The following is a 20,895-nucleotide window of genomic DNA, read 5'->3' on the forward strand; positions in this document are numbered from 1 at the left end:
ACTACACTCCTCTCTTTTCCTGCCACCAGGGGCCACAACATCTTGGCAAGTGAGGGACAACACCAGTATCACGTACTCTAGTGTCCTGCAAGTGTCCAACATCAAGCTGGTGTGCCATGCCCCCGCATGGCACCACATAACATCCGACTGCTGGGTCCTGAAGTTCATATCTTCAGGCTATGCTATAGAGTTCAGAACAACCCCGAGATTTACAGGGATGAAGTTCACTCAACCCTCCCAAGAGTTATTGGAGGAAGTGAAGGAGCTTTTAGCCAAAGGAGCTATTACCTCGGTACAGTGGGTACATAGATGGGAGGGGTTTTATTTCTGTTACTTCCTGATCCCAAAGAGGGATGGCGACATACGACCTATCATGGATCTATGCCACCTGAACAAATTTGTCCATGTGTGAAAATTCTGCATGATGGTGTTACAAGAGATGCTACCTCTTCTATACCAAGAGAACTGGCTTGTGACGCTGGATCTCAAAGACATGTATTTTCACATTGGCATTGGGTCACGACAGAGAAAATATTAGAGGTTCACAGTAGGAAATCACATGTACCAATACACAGTCTTACCCTTCGGGCTTGTCACCACCCCAGGGTATTTACAAAATGTATGGCTGTATACCTGCAGACCAAGGGTATGTTGGTCTATCCATACTTGGACGACTGGCTCCTGACTTCCAAAGACAGAGAAGAGTTATGTTCTCAGACGAAATACGTACTATCCTCTGAGACTTGAGGACCCAAGTCAATTGGAAAAAATCCAAACTGGAGCCATTTTGTGTAATCAACTACATTGGAGCAGTCCTAGACACAGAAACTAGGAAAGCGTACTTAGCTCGGGAACGCTTCTAGTGTGTCAGGGACCTGGTTCTCCATTTCCAGCACCATCCATCTTAACCAACTTGACTCATTCAAAGACTCCTAGGTCTTACGGCATCCTGAAACACAGTAGAGCAATATGCCTGGTTAACAATGCACAAGTTACAACTTTGGTTTCTGCCGGTCTTCTGCCTGAATGTGGAGTGTCAAGGCCTACGTCTAGTGCTCCCAGATCAAATTCTACGCTCATTTCCTTTTCAAATGATGACTTCTATCTGCTTAACAACGGACACCTCTCTGGGCTCCACTGCAGAGCACATCAGGTTTGGGGCAAGTGGACCCTTCAACAAACATAATTACATATCAATTTCCTGGCGCTTCTGGCTGTCTTCAAAGCAACGGAAGCCTTCCTACCATTTCTACAGAGGGAAGTTGTACAGTTGCAGTTAGACAATACCACTGCCCTGGCCTACATCAACCGTCAGGGAGGGACAGTGTCTTGAAGTCTTTGTGCACTCAGCCTACAATTATGGCATTGGTTCATCCGGCATCAAGTCTGTCCAATGGCCATACACATAAAGGGCCTAGGCAACATCCTGGTGGTTGACTGAAGTCAAGTTTTCCCACAACAGCAACAGCACAAATGAGAAATTGAGACAGAATATGTTACACCTCTCTTCACAAATTGGATACGTCCAACTATAGATCTCTTTGCCACCTCAGAGAACACAAAATGTACTCATTTCTACTCCAGGGCAGGTCACGAAACACGCTCACTGGAGGATGCCTTCCAGCTTTATTGGCAGCAGGAGATCTCGTATATGTTTCCTCCATGACCGCTGATCAGCTGAGTGGTTGCCTTTTGACTGTCCCAACATTGGGTATCCTGGTGACTCCATGGTGGCCAAGACAACCATAGTTTCCATAGGTACTCAAACTGTCAGGGAACTACTACCAGAGGCTACCACAAGAGGTAGCTCTCTTAACACTGGACAATGGCAACATACTGCATCCAAGTTTTCTCACATTCCGCCTAACAGCATGGTGAATCAGCTTTTGAGTAAGATCCTTCAAAACCAAAGAAAGTCATCCACTGGATCTAATTATAAAGGCAAATGTCTCCGATTCAAATCCTATGGAAGGATGTATGGTTTTCATCCTACCCAGGCCAAAATGAAGGATGTTCTCCTCTACCTGACTGATCTGAAATTACAAGGACTGGCAAATGTATCTTTGAAGGTACATCTAGCAGCACCATCTTCAAAACATCCAGGCTATGATGGAAAGACAGTCTTTTCACATCCAAAACATTTGAGCTATGATGGAAAGACTCTCTCTTTACATCCAGATAGTAAGGCTTTCCAAAAGGCCTTTTGAATTTGTAACAACCGATTTGCACAACCATTGAACCATGGAGCTTATCCTTGGTCCTGTCAACTTTGTCAGAGGATCCATTTGAACCTATGGGTTCTGCCTCTATCAAGCTAGTAACTTTGAAAACTGCCTTCCTACCAGCCATAACTACGTCTAAATGCGTTAGTGAATTGACAGCTTTGCAGATAGATTCACCACACACCAGAATTTATCCTGATAAAGTGCTAATGCGTATGGACCTGGACTTCCTACCCAAGGTGGTGTCCGACTTCCACCTCAACCAGGACATTGTTCTTCCTATGTTCTTCAGGAGTCCATCTACCCCTTTAGAATGTGCAATGTACTCCTTGGATGTGTGGAGGGCGCTTTATATTACTTGGATCACACTAAGGACTTCAGAACCACCAAGTGCTTGTTTGTAGCCCAAGAGGGCCCAGTGAGAGGCTCCTGCATTTCCAGACAAAGAATGTCTAGATTCTAGTTGAGCATATCATGCTGGCCTACACAACACAAAATATATAGCCACCTAAAGCAATCAAGGCACACTCTAATCGTGTCTACGCTTCATCAGCTGCACACCTATCGTGTCACCTTCACGGACATCTGCAAAGCAGCAACTTGGTCCACTGAGTTACCCTTAGTGAGACACTGTGCCATAGACGTGCGCTCTGCTGTTGAGGTTAACTTTGGGAGAATTGTTTTGAAGCAGGTGTTACAATAGCACTCTCCCTTTTTGGGGAGCTAGCTAAAAACCCTTTCTTATGGATCTCAGATCTTGATCTAGAGAGCCAGTGTGGTGTAGTGGTTAGAGTGCTGGACTAGGACCGGGGAGACCCAAATTCAAATCCCCACTCAGCCATGAAACTAGCTGGGTGACTCTGGGCCAGTCACTTCTCTCTCAGCCTAATCTACTTCACAGGGTTGTTGTGAAAGACAAACTCAAGTATGTAGTGCACCGCTCTGCGCTCCTTGGAGGAAGAGAGGGATATAAATCAGACCTTCCCTGACCACCCCTCTGCAGTAGTGTTGCGCTATGTGCGTACTGGGTGTATATGCTATTCTCCTGCGATGCTGATGAACTCTCCTACTCTGGATGATCGTCCTCCACGGCAGTTATCCAAGAACTGAACGGGCACCTGGCCCGCCTTTAAATAGCACACTGTAGGCGTGGGGCGGGGCTCGGTCACCTCAACGAGCTGCAGCATTCTACCATGAGGGTCCTGTGCAGGCACATTACCCATTCTTGTGGATGTCAACAGATCTTTACCAGATCAATAGTTACAGATGAGCAACTTGTTTTTGTTAACTTCAGCTGCTAGCAGTTGAAAGCCTCTTAAAATTGTGAAGTGGGCATAGAAGTAACCTGATTTGAGAAAAAGTTGCTCTTGGGTTTTAAAACTAGAAGATACATACTACTACACATGCTACCACACCAGCGAATTGGTAGTAAAATGGCTGGTTATAAAACTGCTTATATACTCATGTATTTGCTTTGTGCGGGGAGGCAGTTCTCCCTAGCAACTGGCTATGGTTTATCATGCATCTTCTGCTCTGCATTTCTATGCTGTTGAAAGGATATGGTAATGCTTGCCTTGCTCAATATAGATGACTGATTCTTTGGTTTGAGCCAGCATTTGGTAAGTTTATAAACAGCAGCCAAGCTGCAAAACAGCAGCCAAGCTGCATCTGAAACCACACTCCTGGGTGCTTCAAGGCATGACCAATGCTCTGTAGGTTGCTTGTACCATTTCTAGTGCTTAAGATTAAGTATGCTGCTCATACATATTTCAGGAAAAACTTAAACAATTCCAAGAGAGACTAGCAGAGGAAAGATGTAATCGTTTGGAAGAGCGAAAGAGACAGCGCAAAGAGGAGAGACGTATCACTTACTACCGAGAAAAAGAGGAAGAAGAACAAAGATTGCAAGAGGAGAAGATACTTAAAGGTAAACTCTGAAAGGCTCTCACTGGTGAAGAAAAACTCACCCTGATCTTTTTGCTTCTACTGCACTTTGTTTTCCAACAGCAGTTTGCCTGGATAAAGGTGAATCTTGGTTGCTACTGGTAGAATTAAATTTGCTTCTTTTAAGATCATGTAAAATATTTGATGTATGAAATGCAATCTGTACAATGTCATTCGTAGTAGGCATTTACAAGCAGGTGATACACTTCTTAAATCTGCATGAATTGTGTTGACAGAACAAGAAGAAAAAGAACGCGTTGAACGTGAAAAACGTGAGCAGGAAATGCGTGAATATCAGGAACGTGTCAGAAAACTAGAAGAGACAGAGCGGAAGAAACGCCAACGAGAACTAGAGATTGAAGAGAGGGAGCGTCGCCGAGAAGAAGAGAGGAGAAATCTTGAAGATCCGCTTTCAAGGAAGGTAAGTGCTATTTCAAATAAATGGAACTCTCTGGATATACAATTTGTAAACAATGGTAAAACTGAATTAAAACCAACATTAAAACAAGTAAGCCCTACAGATTTACTTGTTTGGCCTGGCCTTCCAAGGTTTTCAAATTGTGTTTAAGTATTTTAATTGGTTTTAAATGATGCTGAATTTTTAAAAGTTTGTTTTTACATTGTTTTAAGAGGCTTGTTTAAATGGTGTTTGCCGTTTGTTTTTTACTTGTTGTGCACCGCCCAGAGCCTTTGGATGCAGAAGCAATTTAAGATTTAAATCTTGTCAGATGGTTTTGTGGTGAACAAAGCAATTGGCCTGAAATAGTTCTAACAAGCATTAGTAAAATTTGGTGTGTGTCTCTTTTAAAACACTTAAGAATTAAGACTAGGAAAACATAGGGCCTCTGCTTCTTTTAAAGGAACACATTGAAGCTGTTCTCACATGCACCCAGGCTAGGGAAGCCCACCCAGGGTTAGGCTGCGCGTGAGAACCACTGGGACCGGCACCAATCCCAATGTTGCAGCACCACCTAGCCCAGCTTTTTAACCCAGGTTTTAGCCGGGGTTAAAGGCTCAAGCGAGCCCTTAAGCTGGGCTCTGGGGTTTTGTTTTCGCTGGGGCTGTGTTCAGTCTCAGCAGTCACAGAGTCAGGCCTCTAGAGCTCCCATCTTCTGCAGGAATCCCCCAATGCACCATGCATGTTCTGTGGTGCATTGTGGTCTATCCAGAGGCTGGGATGCACCATTCTGGCCTCCGGAGCTCTGTGCTGCACCACACACAGATCGACTGGGAGTATTATCCGCACTCGCAGCAACATTTCATCTGTGTGGATGGTGAGTTGGATCAGCTCCCCCAGCCCGGTCATGTGAATGGCCCCTTGACAAAATGTACATGTATCACCCTTTTATATTTTTGAGACTAGTTTGACGTGCCCATGGCACAGTTGTATACAATAAAAGCTTGAAGTATATACAAACCTTTTTGGGACTGTTCTTAAAGATGATTCTTTCTGATTTGCTTTACATATAGGAATCTCGCTGGGGTGATAGAGACTCTGAAAGCACCTGGAGAAGAAGTGCAGAGCCAGAATCGGAACGGAGGCGCGCCCCACCAGAAAGGTAGTTATTGAAAAATGTTTAAAGAGTCTATACCTTGTTAACACTTTTGTGATTAAGGTGTTCTGTGCAGGACTGAGAATTGTTACAGACTTAAAATTATTTGGTTGGGTAAAGGATTATTCAACTGGCAAAATGTGGTGTGCTGCAATTATTGCTTTTCAAGCTTCAAAAGTTCTTAGGGCGGTTGGTCTCTAACCATTCACTTATCATTTGATAATGCAAAAAAGGTCCCGCATTCAGGTGTTTATATAAACAGACTGGATGTCTGGTATGAGTTTTTGGGTCTGAAATAAGTTTGTGGAATGTCCATTTCTTCTACGTTGCCACCCCTGTACCCCCACACACTTCATGGTACCTTAGGAATCAGTGTCTGACATAATGCAATCTCCCATTGACACTAGCGTTGGTGGGAGGTTATGCATCATGTTGGTTGATGTTTTTTGACCTGTACCATCGCAGAAAAGATTGTTTAAAAAAATAAATCAGCTTCATCAATTCTGATCTCCAGGCCACACTTTCAGTAATATGCACTTTGATAGAACAAAGAATGCATGGCATTTGCTCCTCCTTCATTTACCAAGAATTCTGACAAAAGAAGTACTGTTAAGTATACCTTGGACAAAGAGTGTTTCTCCAATAGTACTTTAACTCAGGATGAAAAAAGCTCCTAGTTTCTACTGATAGACTGGTTCTCGAAAACAGCTTATTGTTTTCAAATAACCATAATTTGTTAATAGAAACCAGCCCCATCCAGGTGAAGCCACTTGTCCTTATAAAGTACCATAAAAGACAATGATGGAGAGCTACAGTCTTAAAATCAAGATCCTTTCATAAATCAAATCATCTTAAGTCTAACGTAAGTTGTTTTGGTTATTTTAGGGATAATTAATCTGAATCTAATTACTGTGTCCCCCCCATTGCTAAACCATGGAATAGAGTGAAGAAACATTTCTTTTAGATAGACTTTCACCACTGGCAAGGTCAACCCCTTTACCTTCTATGCAGTCTGTTGAACTTGGCACATCAAGGACCACCTCTCCTCGGGAGATCCTCACTAAAGGCAACAGTGGCAAACTCTGCCACTGGTCATCTCTAAGAACCCCTTTGGGCTATTATTTGCCATTTTCTTTCGACATCAAATACAGAGGTCAAATTATTGAGTAAATTCTTTCTTCAAAGCAGTTTGGAACATAGAAGGATGGGATTCCGAGTTCCTTCAAAACCTGCAGAAAATTGCTATTTGGCTGCTATAGTGTGTTATAGCCAGGTTTGCCTTTGAAGACAGCTTAGAAAATGGTATCGTGCAGATATTGGACTATAACTCCCATCATCCCTGCCTATTGCCCACTGTGGCTGGAGATGATGGGAATTGTAGTCCAAAAATAGCTGGAGGGCCGAGGTTCTTCAGCCCTGCTCCTTTTGTGACTGATTACTAAAGTCTTGACATCAAATGGTATGCCGACGCATTATGTGTTCTGTGCCTTCTATAGCTCCACATCTAGCTTAAGCTTTAGGATTCCAAGAAAGTTTTTTTTTTGGGGGGGGGGGGAGGAGGGCGATCTGCTTTGCTCAGCAGAAAAGAGTTGCCAGAAAATAAGATGGCAAAAACCCAACAGCTGCAACCTACTCTTCTTAAAAATGCTTAAAATACAGTATGTAATTCACATAAAACTGCAATGCAAGCACTGCAAGAATATTTACCCTGCCTCCAGACTGTTGGCATGAATCCCAAGAGGAGGGCACGGGGCACTTAAAGCAACCAGCTTCACTCTCCTCAACTCCAAAGTATAGCACACTGCTTTTCTTCTCCCCTCTGTCTTTCCACCGTCTTCTCTTCTTTGTCTGGCAACAGAGCTCTTTGTACCACCTTAGCTCTTCCCTCTTATCTATCCCTCTTGGAGATTTGTATCTCTCTCTAACTGTGTGTTTCATAATTTCTCTGGCTTGAGAGACAACTTTATTCCTCCACCTTGCTAGGTCATTCTTGCATGGGTTCATTGTGTTGGTACAGAGAGAACGCAGGCTGCAGTGATTAGCTGTTGGTTATGAGAGGTGAGAACAGGGAGTTCCTTCTCTGTTAAGTGCAGAACCAGACAGAGATTTTGACAAGGAAAATGCTTGTTCTTGGGCTTAAAACCTTTCAAGGGGGAAAGTGAGCAGGGGGCAAGAGAACTGATTGATCATTTGGAATTTGGAACAGGGTATCACAGTGGTTGTGGTGATTCATATTTATCCAGTAAAATCTGTTGTGAAAAATATTTATGACCAACACAACAGAATATGCTCTGAGCTTAGAATGTGCCAGGACACTCAGTGCAAAGAACCACCAGCTGGTTAAACATGTCCTTGTTATTTAAATTAGGTGACATGTTACCACACTTCTGATTTTTTGGTAAATGTATGACACTTTTTACATCTCTCTTTAGATTGCAAGCCCTTTTAGATTGTAAGGAAAGCATTTTTCTTGTTCATTTTTCTCATTCCTTTTGCTGTATAAATGTTTTGTAAGCAAAAATGTTAGAAATCCAACCTGCCAGCTGTGGGGACAAAGCCAAACCCCGTGATAGACTTGAGATCAGATTGGAATCTGACATGTTGGGCCATTCACAGGCCTAGCACCAAGTGGCTTTTGGAAAACTGAAAACAAAAAAAATTGTTTTTCAAAATGGGTTGTTCTTGTGTTTGTATAGAGAGTGGCGGCGTGGAGAAGCACGTGATGATGACAGACCTTCCAGAAAAGATGATCTGACTCCACGTACCACTGCAGAAGATGAAGCACAATCTCCCTCTGAAGCATCGGAAGACAAAGTCTTGAGGCACGACCTTGATGAAGACAAAGGTCCTAGGAAAGCCCTGGATGAAGACAGAACAAGTTGGCGCTCAACAGCTGACGACAGGGGCCCCCGGCGCGGCCTGGATGACGACAGGGGCCCCCGGCGCGGCCTGGATGACGACAGGGGCCCCCGGCGCGGCCTGGATGACGACAGGGGCCCCCGGCGCGGCCTGGATGACGACAGGGGCCCCCGGCGCGGCCTGGATGACGACAGGGGCCCCCGGCGCGGCCTGGATGACGACAGGGGCCCCCGGCGCGGCCTGGATGACGACAGGGGCCCCCGGCGCGGCCTGGATGACGACAGGGGGCCCCGGCGCGGCCTGGATGACGACAGGGGGCCCCGGCGCGGCCTGGATGACGACAGGGGGCCCCGGCGCGGCCTGGATGACGACAGGGGAAGTTGGAGAGTCACAGATGAAGATAGGGGCCCTAGACGTGGGCTGGATGATGACAGAATCACAAGGCGCGATGAGGATAGAGGACCATGGCGTAACACAGATGACGATAGAATCTCAAGGCGTGATGACGATCGTGGACCAAGACGTACTGGTGATGATGATAGAGGTCCTAGACGTGGAGATGATTCCAGGCGTGGGGATGATTCCAGACCTGGACCTTGGAGACCATTTGGTAAACCAGGTAAACTGGTGAATATGATGAGCCAGCATGGTGTAGTGGTTAGAGTGCTGGACTAGTTCCGGGGAGACCCAAGTTCAAATCCCCATTCAGCCATGAAACTAGCTGGGTGACTCTGGGCCAGTCACTTCTCTCTCAGCCTAACCTACTTCACAGGGTTGTTGTGAAAAAGAGAAACTCAAGTATGTAGTACACCGCTCTGGGCTCCTTGGAGGAAGAGCGGGATATAAATGTAATAATAATAATGATAATGATGATGATGATGATTGCTAGCTATTGGTCAGAACTACATATATTCTATTTAATGAGTTGTCCATTTAGTTTTGCACACAGATAAACTTGGCAGTCTTGGGATAAGGGTCAATCATGGGATAAGGGGACAGGTTCAATTGTGGATTGGTAACTGGTTGAAGGACAGGAAACAGAGGTTAGGAATAAATTGACGATTTTCACCGTGGAGGGAAGTAAGAAGTTAGGGGCCCCAGTGATCTGTTCTCTTTAACTTATTCATAAATGATCGAGAAGTTGAGGTAAGCAGCAAAGTGGCCAAATTTTCATATGACACTAAATTATTTAAGGTAATGAAATCCAAAACTGATTATGAGCAGCTCCAAAAGGATCTCTCCAAGCTGGGTGAGTGGGTGACAAAATGGCAAATGCGGTTCAATGTCAGCAAGTGTGAAGTGATGCATATTGGGGCAGAAAACCCATATATGCTGATGGGGTCTGAGCTGTCAGTGACTGACCTGGAGAGAGATCTTGGTGTCATGGTGGACAGCTCCTTGAAAGTGTTGATTCAGTGTGCAGCAGTTGTGGAAATGGCAAATTTCAAAAACTAGGGATAATTAGTAAGGTGATTATAAAAATTAAAATGCTAATATTGTATTATGCTCTTATACAAATCTATGGTGCGGCCACATTTGGAGTACTGTGTACAGTTCTGGTCACCGTATCTTAAGAAAGACATTGTAGAACTGGAAAAAGTGCAGAAGTGGGCAATCAAGATGATCAGGGTCCTGGAGCACATTCGTTATGAGGTTAGGAAAAGGGGCAACTACAGGGAGACATGATACAGGTGTATAAAATGATGCATAGAGTAGAGAAAGTGGACAGAGAAATTTTTCTCCCTCTCTCACAACACTAGAACTAGGGGTCATCCCATGAAACTGATGGCCAGGAAATTTAGGATCAACCAAAGGAAGTACTTTTTCACACAGCCCATAATTAACCTGTGGAATTCTCTGCCATGGCATGTAGTGATAGCCACTAGCTTGGATGGCTTTAAAAGGGGCTTGGACTAATTCATGGAGGACAGGTCTATCAATGACTACTAGTTTGGTGGCTATAGGCCACCTCTAGCCTCAGAAGCAAGATTCCTCTGTATACCAGTTGCAGGGGAGCAACAGCAGGAGAAAGGACATGCCCCCACTTCTTGCCTGTGGCCACTGTGTGAAATAGGATTCTAGACTAGATAGGCCTTGGCAGGGCTGTAGCAAGGTTGTAGTGGGCCCAGAGACAAGATTTTAAAATGCACCCAACTCACTGAAGCTGAGCTCATGAAGTAAACAAATCTTAAATGTAAATTGTGGATGATGCAAATCATTTAATGGTGGTAGAGAAAGACATGCTGTTCTGGTAGCTCTAGGTCTTAACACTCACATCAGTTTCGGAGGATGAATACAACTGAAGGAAGCCCGGGTGGGTGCGCAGCTGGGGGAGTCATTCATGTGACGTTCTTCAGGGGGGGCAGTGGGCCCCTAGGCAACTGTCTCCCCTTGCCCTATTATAGTTATGCCCCTGGGCCTTGGCCTGATCCAGCAGAGCTGTTCTTATGTAAGTGCATACGTTTTCTGAGATATTACTGCATTAAATTCAGATGGATCTCATTTCAAATGGTTCCGTTTAATATTGCCTGAAATTTAATGATAGCCATACACAGTTATTTAATCTGAGAGCCAAAATGTGTCAAAATTGCATTTAAAGTTTGTCCATTTGTTTTGAAATTCCTTTAAAAAATAAGAATTATTATAAATGCGTGTGTTAAATGGATGTAATTAAATCTGTAATATGTAATTTGACTCTGATTCCAGAATGAGTGTGTGATTGCTGGATGGTTAAGGGGTGCAGTGGGGGTGGAATCCATTTCCCCCCTTACATATAACTATATAAACATGGATCAAGTTGTAACACATTATGATTCATTTATGCCATTCATGTTTCTAGGAACTCCAGCTTAGAAATTTATTTTATTTGTTTGTTTGTTTATCATTCATTCATTCATTCATTCATTTAATTAACATTTTATATCCTGCTCTTCCTCCAGAGCCCAGAGCAGTGTACTACATACTTCAGTTTCTCCTCACAACAACCCTGTGAAGTAGGTTAGGCTGAGAGAGAAGTGACTGGCCCAGAGTCACCCAGCAAGTATCATGGCTGAATGGGGATTTGAACTCGGGTCCCCCCAGTCCTAGTCCAGCACTCTAACCACTACACCACGTTGGCAATAAACAAAAGGCTGTTAAACCAGAGTAAGAAAATATTTCACATTCCTCAATACCATCATCAGATTTCTAGGTCTCTTGGCAAAATTTATGCAGTCCTGTTGGTGATAGTGGCTGTCCTTCATATTGGTCACCTCCGTGGCAAGCCAACTAAGAAGCAAGGAGCTTACAAGCCAATTGGAAGCCAGTGCCAGAAAACCAATAATCAAGGACAGAACAGGTCTCCAAAACGGCACTCGAAACATCAAAATGTTTCAATTGGAACACGGTGGTTCTGCTCCAAGCTCAAAACAGGCTCTTTATTACAGGGTGTTCTGTTGGTCCATTGGTCCATCTAGCTCAGTATTATCTACGCTGACTGGCAGTGGCTCCCTGAGTTTCAGACCGGGATCTTTCCCAGTTCTACCTGTTGATGTGAATGATAGAACCTGAGACCATCTGCATTCAAAGCAGATGCTCTAGCATTGTGCTATTTTTATTTCCACTAGTGTTTTTAGTAGAAGAGGACTTCATGTTCTTGATTTGTTTGAAAGCCTCTTTAGTTGTGTCAGACATTTCAGTAATAATTTACATTCAGCACTCCTCTGAATCTTTGATGCATATTGTGCCACTAATCAGGAATAGTGGCTTTCGTCACATAAGATACTTGCACACCTTATGTGCATTCTTATAAATTTGAGATTAGTACACACAAATTTGACTTGCTCTTGGTAGGTGGATGGAGAGAACGAGAAAAAGCACGTGAAGACAGCTGGGGGCCTCCACGAGACTCCAGACCTTCAGAAGATCGCGAGTGGGACAGAGATAAAGAAAATGATGAGAATGAAAAGGACCGAGACTTTGATAAAGACCGTGATCTTGATAGGGAAGATCGTTTCAGGCGTCCTAGGTTTGATTTAATTGCTTTTTATGATGTTCATAGATTATTTTGTCTTATGGACCAAAAGACGTTTTCCTCACAAGTTAGTATAGCATCCAGTACCTTAATATAGAGAAATCTTGGGCACCACATTGTAACATGTAGATAATTTCTAAGAGTCAGTCAGCAGTCCAAAATACATGATTTTATTTGGTTGGTGGATGGAGTTTAAATGGAGACTTTAAAAACTTCACATCTTTGATTCAATAAAATTTTAATTGATTGCTGTGAAGATACATATTTTAACTAGCCATTATTTTTAATGTGTCTTCTAAATCAGTTTAAATTTTATTTCAGTAATAGTTTACATTAAGGTAGCCTCTCGATTGTATAGTCCAGTATTACTGCATTCTCTTGCTATATTAAGGGGGTTAAAGACTTCTCGTTACTAAATATATATATATATATATATTTATGACAAAAGGGATGATGCTGGTTGGAGAAGAGGACCAGCTGAGGAAGTTTCCAGCTGGAGAGATTCAGGTCGTCGTGATGAATGGGATCGAGGTGGTCGCGACTCTAGAGATGACCGGGCCACCCGTGACCTTCGAGATCGGCGTGGTGAAGAGAGAGAAAGGAGAGGACCACCTCCCAGAACAGATCGGGAGGAAGGTAGAATTGTTTCCGTTATTCAGTTCCCCACATACAACCTAGGGGTGTGCAGGTTTGGTGGTTCAGTTCAAATTCAAACCAAACCGCCGGCCTATGAGCCGGTTTGATTGAACTGGCCAGTCCTTTCAGTCGAATCGAGTTGACCCGATTCAACGGCTGCTAGTAAGGGGAAATCCGGGGAACGCTGCCTTTAAAAGGATTCTAAGGGCTGCCAGAGGGAGCGGTGAGAGGGCACCTTACGGCTGCTGGCTCCTCTAAACCCCACCAGTGCTTTCTCCCAGCAGCCACCAGCCTGCAGTGCTGAGGGGGAGTTCTGGTGGTGTTTAGAGGAGTTGAAGCCGGTAATGTGCCCTCTCTCCAACACCCCCCGCCACCTTTAGAACCCTTTTAAACGCAGGGTTCCCCTTATCCTCAACAGATTCCTTTTTACAAGCATAACCCTCGAACCAGTCCATATCAGACCAGGCCCAGTCCGATTCGGTTCTGCACACCCTCTGTCAGAGAAACACTGAGAAATGGCACTCCTGTTGTTCAGATATGTAGATGGTTTGCATGGTTGGATTATTGTGCAGATAGGACAGATGAGGGCAAAACTTTAAACATATTCTTTTTAGAACGAATACAAGTCAACAATGCATTTAGAAGTGTCCTAATTTTGAGGAAAAGAGAGCATATTTGCCAGAGTCCAGATACCAGCAGATCAGAGACCTTGTACTCTTGTTTGAGAGGATGCCGCGGCAGCCGGCAGAGTCCATTCAGAGGCTGCTAGGGTTGATGGCGTCCTGCAACTCCACTGTAGCCTATACCCGTCTTCACATGCACGACCTCCAGTTATGGTACCTGCGCAGTTTTCATCCAAATTTAGACAATCAGAAGAAGCTGTTGCTCATGCCAGATTATGTGTTGGAATCACTTCAATGGTGGACCCAGAGCAGCAACTTTTCATTATGTAAAGATGTTCCAAGATTATTGTGTCCTTGCCTTTTCTTTTCTTTTTTTAAAGTTTACATTTTAGGACGGTGTTTTATGTATTACAGCAAAACATAGTCTCTGGCTCTCTCTTGTGAATTGCTATAAATCTGTGTAGATGACCTGGATTCCAATGTAGTTAAGCTTTTTCTGTTGGATGGTGATGGTACAGGATAGTGAATGAGCCAAAGTTTGAGTATTGTCTGTTATTTTTAGTGAACTCTTGGCGACGTGACGACAGAAAGGAGGAACGTGAAGAACGTGAAACAGTAAGACGACCACCTGCTTCTGTTGCTGCTCCTGCAACTGCTCCTGCTCCTTCTACTTCAAAAGAGCGGGAAAAAGATGGTGAGAGAGAGAAGGGGGCCTGGAGAACAGAAAAAGACCGAGAAGCTCTTCGGCGCATGAAAAGTGAAACTGATGAAGATGGTTGGACCACTGTGCGACGTTAAGTCCCGAACATAAACATGGTTTTTAGTTGGTGTTTAGCATTGATTTGATAACAGATTGTTAATATTGGTGCTTTAACGCTTTGAATTGGAATTCTTTAACAAAATTTTCTAGGTAATGTGAAAGCATGAAACTCTATTACTCGTATGTAGACTGATCATGCACAGAACTTGCAACTAAAAGTTGGAAATTAAATACTGGTTATCTGAAATTTCAATTTGTTGTATATGTCACAGATCACTTGATGGTAAGAGATAATAATCTTTAAAAAAAGAACTCTGTAGGTATCTTTCAATGTGTATATCAATCAAAAACCAATCTGATTTTTATTTTGACTAGCTCTTCACTTGGAAATTGTATGGTCTGCAAAGCACACATGTAAAACGATGTTTCTAGTTATATTAAGTGATAACTTTGTAAGACCATACTATCTAAAATACACATGAGAGAACACTTTTCCGAGTTGGGTGTTTTGATGGCGATAGGTTTTTGCTGGTGGTATTATATGAATTCAGTATGTTTTCATTTGAACTGCATACAGTAAATGTTACGGACACTTTAGCTACACTGGGGTTCTTTTTGGTAGATTTTACTTGAATGCATATACTTATCAAGCCATGTTGAAATTCTCTTTCAACAGTGAATGCCACTGCAGTGTCAAAACAACAAAACACAAGGCTTTAAAAATGAAAGCATTTAAGTAAGCATATTTCCGGGGTTTCCCCCCACTGTTGCTATAGACTCTGCTTTTTTTGTTTATGATAATTCATGCCTTTGAAAGCATTTATATATAGTGTCATATTTCAAATATGTGAATTGGAGGAACTGCTCGCTCTTCCCTTCCTTCTTTCCCAATTTTTTGTCTTCAGGGTAAGTGCTTTGCCTTTAACCAAGTGCTTTGTAGTAAGGGCTGGGTTGACTTCAATTTTAGTGGTGAAGTACCAATGTTAATGATCGTTTTTAATTGAAGCCAACACAGAACTTGCTGCTGTGTGTTAACTTCAATGATAAATAAACATTAACAAAATAAGTGCTGTTTTGTTGTGGCTTCTTAATTAACATGGTAGCTTTGTGTAATAGTCCACCTGGGCAAAACTGTGTCATTGTCAGTTGACCATGCTGTTATGATTAAAGCATATGTGAAAAATTCATATGTGAATAATACTTTAAAAGTATTTAAAGCTTTTAATTTGTTCCAAGAATGTGGCTTCCATTGGCCATCTCTGTCTGATGAACTTCCTTTCAAAGTCTAAAGCTTTAGTCCTAACTGTAGTTAGGGATGTGCACGGAACCACAGCAGGGAGGCTCAAAGGCGGCAGGAGTCTCTCTTTAAGAGCAAGGGAGGGTGCACTTACCTCTTCCACTACTTCCCCCCTGCTGGCGTCCATATTTTGCAAAGCCAATCGGGGTGGCAGCATACCTCCCTGCAGCCCAGTTGCCCTCGTCTTCCGGATATGACTGGAAGTCACCGATGCATGTGTTCATGTGCATCGGTAACTTCCGGTCATATACAGAAGATGAGGACAACAGGGTGGCAGAGAGGTACGCTGCCGCCCCAAAATACAGATGCTGGCAGGGGGAAAGCAGCAGGAGGGGTAAGTGCATCCTCCCCCGCGCCTAAAGAGAGACCCCTGCCGCCTCCGAACCGGTTCTGAGCACATTCCTAACTGTAGTTTATCTGTAATTGGGTGGAATTGCAGTCTCCAGAAAACCTAACTCAGGCCTTAACCATTTTTCTTTGAATCTAGGAGCAAGCAATTTGGGAACTAGACAATGGACACTTGACAAAATTACTTGACCTTGTTGACAGACATTGTTGAAGGAGAGGGTAATCAGGCCCCTCTTTATTCCCTTTACAAGCAATGGAACAGAAACAGGTTTGCCTGGGACAAATACTATTTTTATCAAATAACCCCACCTCTGAATATCCTAGTCTAGGCTCCACAGTTAAACTTCTAAGTGCCATGGCTCCCTGGCACCAGGAATTTATCAAGCCCTGACCTAACCAGAAGCCCTTATAACTCAAATTTTGAATGGGATAAAATAGTGGCGTCGTCAGGAGAGAGCAGCAGAAAAATTTTCTCTGCTGAGCTTTGGGAGATAACAATCTGGGGCATTCAATGCATTTTTGAGATGGTTTAAGTACAAGTTAAACAGGATTGGGCATGAATGCAGCCCTCTGGACATTAAAATGTCCTCAGTCAGCTACCCCAGAGCACTACATTGGGTCCGGAGAATACTGTTTCCATCTTAAAATGGAACAATCTCTTATCAAGTCAGGACTTCGTCAGGTTTCTGCCATAACTTGTTTCTGGAAATAGTATCAAAGCTGCCTTCATATCCATGAAGGCTGCGGAAGGTTTACCTTGTAAAACATGGAATATTGTCTGTTACTCAGAAAACCAAAGCATATGGTTTTTTCAAAATGGATATTAAACTGATTGACCTGTAATTACCAGGGTTATCTGCCAGGCCTTTAATAATGATGACAATATCTATCTATCTATCTACACGCACGCACACACGCGCATGGGCACACACACACACACAATTGCCTGATTCCAACTTGTGGAAATTGGACCAGAATTATTAATTGTGGTGAATAAAGCTGCTAAAAAGAGCGTCCACCAATGTATGTTCAATTTAATTAGCTCAGTGAGGATATAATTACTCCCAGGAGACTTGTCTCATTTAAGTTGTTGGATTGTACTCGGAACTTCTCTTATAGTAGCTGTTGACCATTAGGAGATGACAGAAAAGTTTCTTCAGAGACAGCTTCCAGAAAGGTAGATAAAGTTCCTTATGAATCTAAAAAGATAGCTCTACGGCAAAGTTCCTACAGAACTTCTCAAACCAGCATCCGGAAGGTTCCAGAATCATTAAGGAAGTGTTTAACAATAAGGTCCTGTGTCGAGTTTTGATGAAACAAGCTTTGTATTCTTTTTGAAGATATAAAGGAAGTTTACTTGACCCTGTTATTGTATAACAGACATACAGGTCTCTTAAAGCCCCCCCCCCCCCCCCGTTTTGCCTTTGCACGATCAGTGTCAAATCAATTAGGAGACCCATTTATATTTGAATGGGAAGTTTTATTAGTAGAATTTAGATCTATTATTAGAACATCCTTGAGAAAGACTTCATTAATGAAGAAAGTTCTTCATTAGTCGTGCAAACCTCAGCTGGTGACTTGCTTACCAAAATACTGAATCTCCATTGAACTATAAAGCCAGAACTTAGGAGATGAGAGCTGATCTTTTGGTAGCAAAGCATGACTTGTCCTCTTAGCTAAGCAGGGTCTGTTCTGGCTGCATATGAACGGCAGACCTGATGCCTGAGCACTGTAAGATGATGATTTTATTTTACATTTATATCCTGTTCTTCCTCCAAGGAGCCCAGAGCGGTGTACTACATACTTGAGTTTCTCCTCACAACAACCCTGTGAAGTAGGTTAGGCTGAGAGAGAAGTGACTGGCCCAGAGTCACCCAGCAAGTATCATGGCTGAATGGGGATTTGAACTTGGATCTCCCCGGTCCTAGTCCAGCAGTCTAACCACTACACCACGCTGGCTCCCTTGGGAGATGGAGCTGCGCTGGGAAGAGCAGATGGTTCCAAGTTCTCTCCCTGGCAACTCCAAGATAGGGCTGAAAGAGATTCCTGCCTGCAATCTTGGAGAAGCTGCTGCCAGTCTGTGTAGACAATACTGAGCTAGATGGACCTATGGTTTGACTCCGTATATGGCAGCTTCTTATGTTCCTATGTAACTCAGCTTAGCTTCCACAGTGACAAGGCAACACCCAGTCTGATCATTTTAACTCTATGTTTATTTAAATAATTAGATGAAACAATAAGTTTTAACTGAATTACTGACTCTGGAATGTGTAACTACATTACACTGATGATTGCTGGCAACTTGGAAATCAACCAGAAAAGGTTCTAGAGACCTTTTTTTTAAAAAGCCCACTATGCTGGCTGGAAAAACGTTCTCTCTACAGGTGAAACTCGAAAAATTAGAATATCGTGCAAAAGTTCATTAATTTCAGTAATGCAAATTAAAAGGTGAAACTGATATATGAGATAGACGCATTACATGCAAAGTGAGATAAGTCAAGCCTTAATTTGTTATAATTGTGATGATCATGGCGTACAGCTCATGAAAACCCCAAATCCACAAATCCCAGAAAATTAGAATATTACATGAAACCAATAAAACAAGGATTGTAAATAGAACAACATCGGACCTCTGAAAAGTATAAGCATGCATATGTATTCAGTACTTGGTTTGGGCCCCTTTTGCAGCAATTACTGCCTCAATGCGGCGTGGCATGGATGCTATCAGCCTGTGGCACTGCTGAGGTGTTATGGAAGACCAGGATGCTTCAATAGCGGCCTTCAGCTTTTCTGCATTGTTTGGTCTCATGTCTCTCATCCTTCTCTTGGCAATGCCCCATAGATTCCCTATGGGGTTCAGGTCAGGTGAGTTTGCTGGCCAATCAAGCACAGTAATCCCATGGTCATTGAACCAGGTTTTGGTACTTTTGGCAGTGTGGGCAGGTGCCAAGTCCTGCTGGAAAATGAAGTCAGCATCCCCATACAGCTCGTCTGCGGAAGGAAGCATGAAGTGCTCCAAAATCTCCTGATAGACGGCTGCGTTGACCCTGGACTTAATGAAGCACAGTGGACCAACACCAGCAGATGACATGGCTCCCCAAATCAAAACAGACTGTGGAAACTTCACACTGGACTTCAAGCATCTTGCATTGTGTGCCTCTCCATTCTTCCTCCAGACTCTGGGTCCTTAGTTTCCAAATGAGATGCAAAAGTTGCTCTCATCAGAAAAGAGGACTTTGGACCACTGAGCAACAGACCAGTTCTTTTTTTCTTGAGCCCAGGTAAGACGCTTCTGGCGTCGTTTGTTGTTCAGGAGCGGCTTGACAAGAGGAATACGACATTTGAAGCCCATGTCCAGGATCCGTCTGTTTGTGGTGGCTCTTGATGCACTAACTCCAGCCTCGGTCCACTCCTTGTGAAAGTCCCCAACACTTTTGAATGGCCTTTTCCTGACAATCCTCTCCAGGCTGCGGTCATCCCTGCTGCTTGTGCACCTTTTTCTTCCACACTTTTCCCTTCCACATAACTTTCTATTGATGTGCTTTTATACAGCACTTTGGGAACATCCAACTTCTTTTGCAATTACCTTTTGAGGCTTTCCCTCCTTATGGAGGGTGTCAATGATGGTTTTCTGCACAACTGTCAAGTCAGCAGTCTTTCCCATGATTGTGATTCCTAATGAACCAGACTGAGAGACCATTGAAAGGCTCAGGAACCCTTTGCAGGTGTTATGGATTGATTAGCTGATTGCAGTGGGACACCTGGAGCCTAGACTGTTGAACCTTTTCACAATATTCTAATTTTCTGGGATTGTGGACTTGGGGTTCTCATGAGCTGTATGCCATGATCATCACAATTATAACAAATTAAGGCTTGACTTATCACGCTTTGCATGTAATGCGTCTATCTCATATATCAGTTTCACCTTTTAATTTGCATTACTGAAATTAATGAACTTTTGCACGATATTCTAATTTTTCGAGTTTCACCTGTAATTGTCATGTGCTATACCATTAAGAATAGTCAAATCCAGTCTATATAAAAACTTCAGCATACAGAACCCTATGAAATTAGATTGAGGGGCTTTAGAATTCCTTCAGGGGAAAGATCAATCTTCAAGTTCTGACAATATAGCACATTTAGCTTCAATGTGTGGATCGTTTGGGCCCGTCTTAGCATTAAAATTGCCAGAAACCAACAGTTGTGTCTCTGGATGACTGATAGGAATATGTTCTTCAACTTTCTCCCAAGCCCCGAAAATACAGGTTTTGAGCTTAAAAGTTGAAATTTATGTTAGGTTTTAAAGCAAGATTTAGTTCCAAAATAAATCCAAGGGCAAAGAGTTTGCAGTCTTCAAGAACAGTTAAACTGGCAAGTTTAACTATATACCGCCCAAAGACAAAAGTTTGGGCGGTATATAAATGCGATAAATAAATAAATATTAATCAAAAGTGCCAGACCAGAACTAGAGTTACTTTTATTAACTGCACAAATGGTTTTAATAGAGGAGGCTGAAAGCCCTTCCCTGACAATCACTCAAACCCAAGTTTTTTGCAACAAAATATTAAGAGTTTAAAGTGTTTTAAAAGCATTATATTTCTGTTTTTTAAACCACCCTGTAATATTCCAAGAAAGAAACTT

The 20,895-nt window shown here is 43.0% G+C and overlaps 1 protein-coding gene across 1 annotated transcript in view; it reads left to right on the forward strand.

Annotated features, from left to right (window-relative positions):
- EIF3A (eukaryotic translation initiation factor 3 subunit A) overlaps positions 1 to 15,675 on the forward strand; it is a 53,764-nt gene extending 38,089 nt beyond the window's left edge. Inside the window, exons 16-22 of the mRNA XM_053304204.1 lie at positions 3,996 to 4,149; positions 4,403 to 4,587; positions 5,637 to 5,725; positions 8,416 to 9,197; positions 12,410 to 12,584; positions 13,039 to 13,226; positions 14,412 to 15,675. Of these exons, the coding sequence (XP_053160179.1) occupies positions 3,996 to 4,149; positions 4,403 to 4,587; positions 5,637 to 5,725; positions 8,416 to 9,197; positions 12,410 to 12,584; positions 13,039 to 13,226; positions 14,412 to 14,647 (1,809 nt within the window). The 3' untranslated portion in view covers positions 14,648 to 15,675. The remainder of the gene's footprint in view (positions 1 to 3,995; positions 4,150 to 4,402; positions 4,588 to 5,636; positions 5,726 to 8,415; positions 9,198 to 12,409; positions 12,585 to 13,038; positions 13,227 to 14,411) is intronic.
- Positions 15,676 to 20,895: the final 5,220 nt, after the last annotated feature.

This window comes from Hemicordylus capensis, chromosome 3 (assembly GCF_027244095.1).
Source record: "Hemicordylus capensis ecotype Gifberg chromosome 3, rHemCap1.1.pri, whole genome shotgun sequence".
Taxonomy (NCBI): domain Eukaryota; kingdom Metazoa; phylum Chordata; class Lepidosauria; order Squamata; family Cordylidae; genus Hemicordylus; species Hemicordylus capensis.